Raw genomic sequence first — 6,379 nt, forward strand, 5'->3', positions numbered from 1 at the left:
ATATATATATATATATATATATATATATATATAGAAAATAGAAATATAGAAAAAAAGGTCAGAAAAACACAAGTGTATGTGTAAAATGTGTAAAAATAACAATATATATAATCTCTTCAATTTCTTTTATTTCATTATTGTAGGCCTACGTACATCCTGTCTCTTATACACATCTAATCGTTATTTTTATTATTAGGTTCCCGTGTACCACCAGTAGAAGTAAAAACAAACAACACATTTTCATTAGTAATCGTTATTTTTATTATTAGGTTCCCGTGTACCACCAGTAGAAGTAAAAAAAAAACAACACATTTTCATTAGTAATCGTTATTTTTATTATAAGGTTCCCGTGTACCACCAGTAGAAGTAAAAACAAACAACACATTTTCATTAGTAATCGTTATTTTTATTATTAGGTTCCCGTGTACCACCAGTAGAAGTAAAAAAAAAAACAACACATTTTCATTAGTAATCGTTATTTTTATTATTAGGTTCCCGTGTACCACCAGTAGAAGTACATGTAAAAAAAAAACAACACATTTTCATTAGTAATCGTTATTTTTATTATTAGGTTCCCGTGTACCACCAGTACTGTAGAAGTAAAAACAAACAACACATTTTCATTAGTAATCGTTATTTTTATTATTAGGTTCTCGTGTACCACCAGTAGAAGTAAAAACAAACAACACATTTTCATAAGTAATCGTTATTTTTATTATAAGGTTCCCGTGTACCACCAGTAGAAGTAAAAACAAACAACACATTTTCATTAGTAATCGTTATTTTTATTATTAGGTTCCCGTGTACCACCAGTAGAAGTAAAAACAAACAACACATTTTCATTAGAAATCGTTATTTTTATTATTAGGTTCCCGTGTACCACCAGTAGAAGTAAAAACAAACAACACATTTTCATTAGAAATCGTTATTTTTATTATAAGGTTAACGTGTACCACCAGTAGAAGTAAAAACAAACAACACATTTTCATTAGTAATCGTTATTTTTATTATTAGGTTCTCGTGTACCACCAGTAGAAGTAAAAACAAACAACACATTTTTATTAGTAATCCTTATTTTTATTATAAGGTTCCCCTGCACCACCACCTAACCCGCATTCAACATTGCACTGTACAGTACAGTGACATCCAATTCATGCTTTGATTATACACTACACGGCGTTCCATACAATAACCCTTATTTGGGCAATGAATATCATACGGCCGAACAAGTGTACGGCCGAACCGGTCCTACACCGTTAAAAGCCGTGGTTTTTAGTAATAAAATGCCTAAAAACCGATGTTATTAAGCAGAATCTGAATGAAGAAACATCGTAAGATATTTTTAGGAGCACACAGTAGGTAAAAAGACAAGTTTTGAAGATAGAAGTGTTACAGTAATAAAGTGCATTAGCGCCAATGAATGTGAGATGCATTGTTTTTTTAATAAACTGATGGTCCTTAGAGTTCATGATTGTTTACAAATGTTTGAGCTACCACGTAATATTTTTCTCTGTACCATTTTTGTGTTTGTGCTGCTACATTGACTTCTGCACTGTAGCAGTTGTTCATCCTTTTGGCATGATGTCTTCAAGGATAAATTACAAGTGGGGACACCGGAACTCAATTGGCGCAGTGCAAAAGTCAAGTGGCACGTCAAGTGAAGTAGCAGCTCATTCATAATAGTATAATATATAATTATTTGTACCACCACTAAACTACTTGACTCTTGCGCTGCACAACTTACTAGGCACTGGCAGAGTCCTAGTCCTGCTGACTCGTCACCTAGCCTCCATGTGAACACAGGTTTCCTAGCTGGTGGAGCTGGGTAGGACTAGGGAGGAGGCGGCCTTACTAGGCCCTAGCCTCTAGACCAGACCATTATTATCATGGCTCGTTTTGATGATGTTGTAAGTCATTATTACAAGGGTACACCTCCTTTCGAGTACTTACCCACTGAATCAGTCAAGCTGTTTTTATAAAAGGATGCTGAACAGTAAAATCCGACGTACTACAACAAGCTCGCTCTTAGAAATGCAGTCAGCTCACGCTGATGTTGCAAGCATGTAGTAGTGTGTGTTTACTGTTTACAATTGAGCGCCCTCATCGGTTGACAACATTCTACTATGGTGGGCCAAAAGGCTATTAGGGGCCCATTGAAAAAAATATACCTAAAAACAATAATCTAAAATAATTTCCAACCTAATAGGTGAAAAAAAATTAATTAAGCTTAATTATTGATTAGGCCACTGTGTTCATTTCATTTCTTCAGTGGCCAGGACCATAAATGTTCCTAAATTAAGACAAAAAAAAAAAAAAACACCGGGGAAAATAAGAATATTATATACAAATTTAAGTATGAGAGTGACATTTCCGGCAATCTATAGGGGTCATAATCAAATTTGTTCCCCAACCTTGGTGGGGCTGAAGTACTTAGGCCTCCTACTACCAATGATAGCCTTTAGAACAGCTGCTGATGCTGCAGGCTTCTCTTGTAAGAGGATAAAAAGAAGCACTTCTTACTATGAATCTTCTGAAAACGTAGTAGGCCTAATAATATATACTTAGTCGTATAATTTTCATTCAAAATACAGCCCCTGAAAAATGAAAATGTCGGAGTTATTTGGAATTTTCCTCTCCCGGGGGAACTTATTGACGGCTCCCTGCATAACCCCCAAGTCTTAACTCATGCCAACGGCCCCCGGTTGACGCTTCACATCCGAAAATGCCGTAAAAAAAGACTCTGGATGTGATATATTTTTGGAATGGTAAAAACCATGCTTTTAACTGGTGTCACGTTTTAAATTGAAATCTCACATTTTCTCCTGTTATACTTGTGTTCTGGTTTACTTTTACCTTTTGCCGCTCTTGTTCTAATGCTTTCTCAGGATACAGCTGTAGGCCTAGTGCCGGGTGTATGAATCTCGACCTCCTAAATCCATAGTGTATTCGCCCCCCTTGGGAACTAAATTTGGCCCTGACCAAAATTTCCGAAGGGAAAACTTTTGGAATGTTAATGTCACAATAGCAGCTTAACATGATCGCTAAGAACGTTTACGGAATAAATTCAGAGAGGATGAAAGATTTCCAAAAAACATGAGTAGATTTTAGGATACGTGTAACTACATATAGCCTTACATTCAATGGAAGCAAACAAATAGATTGATTTATATATATCTGTCTCTTATACACATCTAGATGTGTATAAGAGACAGGGACTAGGGAGGAATATATATAATCTCTTCAATTTCTTTTATTTCATTATTGTAGGCCTACGTACATCTTCGAAATATTCAGGGAAAAAAAACATAACCAGTGAAGCATGGCGCTATTATCTATTGGAATATATTTAACAGTGACACTGTTGAGTTGCTTTATAAAAGTTCATCATCTGCAGTGTATAGAGTGCCAAGTGACACAATGTCAATATCTGTCATTGACGTTCAATTGTCAATAAGACGACTAATAGAACAGTACAGCAATATATGATGATTTATTTCTATGATGATACATGCATAATACATTTTGGAGTATGAATGATAAGAAAGGAATTAACTCACTCACTTCCATTAGTCCAGTGAATAATGTTTGATTGGACAGTGTAGTTTAACGATGATGATGCGGATTATAACGAGGAGGAGGTGGAAGAGGAAAGTGATGATGATGATGATGATGGTGATGATGATGATGATGATGATGATGATGATGATGATGATGACGATGATGACGACGAGAATAATGGTGGCAGGCGTAGAGCAAGCACGTGCCCCTCCTTCCCTTTTGCCACTAAATTTTAAAATTTCAAAGCACATATTGAAATTAGCGATACTCACTTATCTATTCTGAAAATGTGAAAAATTCAGGATCCGCCAAAGATGGCAATGATGATTACAATGATGATGAGGTGAAGATGATGATAATGATGATGAGGTGAAGATGATGATAATGATGACGACGATGAAGAGGTGGTGGTGGTGGTCATGGTAAAGATGATATCATTTGCTTACTCATCATAAAATAACTATAGGTAATTTTTTAATGTAATCATTATTTTATTCGGTTATAGGCCTGATATTTGGATGACGCAAAGTATCATATTTAATATAGGCCCCCGTTAGACTATGACGTATATACTTAACATGTTATCAAGGGAAGTTCAAAAACAGAAAGTCGGCAAGAAAGTATAATACATACTCCAAGTATTGAAATACACACCATCGTGTTGGGATTCAATATTTCGACATTAATTATGTCATCATCAGGAATGAAAGTCGGCACGTACTGTACATTTATTCGCCCCACTCTGTTTCTCTGACTCACACTGGAAACTACAGGTAAGCAGATTTACCTCACTTTACACATAAGGGGCAGATGCAGGATTTTGCGGTAGGGGTGTGTGAGAGTCCTCACCAACGGAAATTGAATTTTCATGCTTTAAAAATCTTACCGATAGGCCTACTATGTCCATAATGATAAAAATTGTATATCAACAATACAATACAACAATGATTTTCTTAATAAAATTTACGTCTACAGTTTATGAAACTGAATGTACGTGTATACATAGGCCTACATTTCTGAATGAAGTTACGTCACTTTAGCATTTAATTAGTTTTTACAAATCCAATAATAGGTCTGAAAAAAATATACTTATCTTTAATGTCATTGAAGAAACTATAAATGTGTACGTGTGCCTAGTAAATCAGTCATTACCAGTTATGGGGACTGTACTTCTGTATTATTATTATTAATATTATTATTATTATTATTATTATTATTATTAATATTATTATTATTATTATTATTATTATTATTATTTATATGATTACTATAGCAACTTCATAATTATACTCGATTAATAATATAAAAATGTCATTCATCATACATTGATAATATCAATGTATTCATATTGAATGTATGAAGGCGTTGGTCAACAATTATGTCAATGAAACACAATTGCATCAATAGTATCTTTACATAAGCTCTTTCCAAACGGTCAAACTAGTACGAAACTTTTGGTTCAGTTTTTCATTCTGACAGGAGTATGGCCTATATAGACACTCGATATTTCCTAGCAACACTATTAAATTGTTTGATAAATAACTTGTCAACTCATAGGAAGTTTAGGGACAATCATAGGGTCTATATACTGATACAGTACAGGATCTATTCCTATGCAGGTATCTACCATTTTCAAAATGTCTATACTTTCTGCGCTGTGATTGGCTGATGGTTTCCAAATGTCATTAAATATTTGAAGGAAATAGAACACATTCTATAATTTTCAGTTCTTTTCCCATCTCTTTGGATATCCAAGGGGACCACAGATTAAAGCAAGTATCGCAGTAAAATCACAGAACATGGGACTCAAACCAGCTTCGCCCTATTAATAATTTTTACCCTGGATATATATTTGAGGACAAAAACTGACCGTGTGAAATTAGCTTTAGTCATCTTCATTAACAAAATCAAAAATATAAACTCACTGTAAGAGTAAAGTTCTGTCCACCACACTATCAAATTTTCTTTGACAAAAACTGTTGTATGTGCATATATAGTCATAATGTTCCTATATATGGTCATAGTTTGATGTCATCATGACCATATTTAGGCATGTCATATTTTTTTTTTCAAACACAATTTCATAGCCTGGACAGAGGGCTTTATAGCTCTGTCCACACCATCAAATTTCTTTTACAAAAAAAACTAAACTGTTGTATGCCCATATATAGTCATAATATGCCTATATATGTTCATGGTGTGATGTAATCATGAACATGATATTAGGCATGTTTTTGTCAATTAAATTTTTGATTGTCTGGACAGGGTTTAAGGTAGGGCTTTTCCTTGTGTTTGATTATAACTTAAAAGGGTTGCAGTGTACTGGCTGCAGACTGGATAGTGTATGTTGCGATGGACAATTGTTCTTCTACCACGTCCCATTTGTTAACGTCCGGGTTATTTTCAATGTCGAACATTGCATCGACGATCCCTGGGAATTTATCGCTTGCGTAGCTGTTCTTACTGCTCGGTGCAAATACGATGTGCCTGTATATGGGTAGAAATGATTGATTAATGCCTTCACTGAATTATGTAAATTTATATTATACGTCATATGTAGCTTAGATAGGTAATATATAAAAAATGTAATTCGATGTATTTTCCAAATTGTTTAATAATAACAAAAGTAGCAACAACAATAACAATATCATTAAAAGCAATAGTAGGCCCTATATATATCAATAGTATACAATAGCAATAATGATAATAATAATAATAATAATAATAATAATATGCAATAGCAATAACAATAATAGCAACAGCAATAGCAATGTAATGCAATATCAATAATAACAATAATAGCAATAGCAACAGAAATATA

The 6,379-nt window shown here is 34.0% G+C and overlaps 2 protein-coding genes across 3 annotated transcripts in view; both read right to left on the bottom strand.

Moving 5' to 3' along the window:
- The window catches only part of LOC117122579 (bifunctional peptidase and (3S)-lysyl hydroxylase Jmjd7-like), a 25,942-nt gene extending 22,838 nt beyond the window's left edge, over positions 1-3,104 (bottom strand). For both annotated transcript variants that reach the window (XR_004447727.1, XM_033268198.1), the window contains exon 1: positions 1,951-3,104. The gene's annotated coding sequence lies outside the window, so the exon portion shown is untranslated. The remainder of the gene's footprint in view (positions 1-1,950) is intronic.
- A 126-nt stretch (positions 3,105-3,230) lies between these two features.
- LOC117122546 (putative N-acetylated-alpha-linked acidic dipeptidase) overlaps positions 3,231-6,379 on the bottom strand; it is a 26,332-nt gene continuing 23,183 nt past the window's right edge. The window contains exon 18 of the mRNA XM_033268148.1: positions 3,231-6,045. Within this exon, the coding sequence (XP_033124039.1) occupies positions 5,862-6,045 (184 nt within the window). The 3' untranslated portion in view covers positions 3,231-5,861. The remainder of the gene's footprint in view (positions 6,046-6,379) is intronic.

The sequence above is a fragment of the Anneissia japonica genome, unplaced genomic scaffold (assembly GCF_011630105.1).
Source record: "Anneissia japonica isolate Jap-2015-1 unplaced genomic scaffold, ASM1163010v1 scaffold1889_len2455224_cov183, whole genome shotgun sequence".
NCBI lineage: Eukaryota > Metazoa > Echinodermata > Crinoidea > Comatulida > Comatulidae > Anneissia > Anneissia japonica.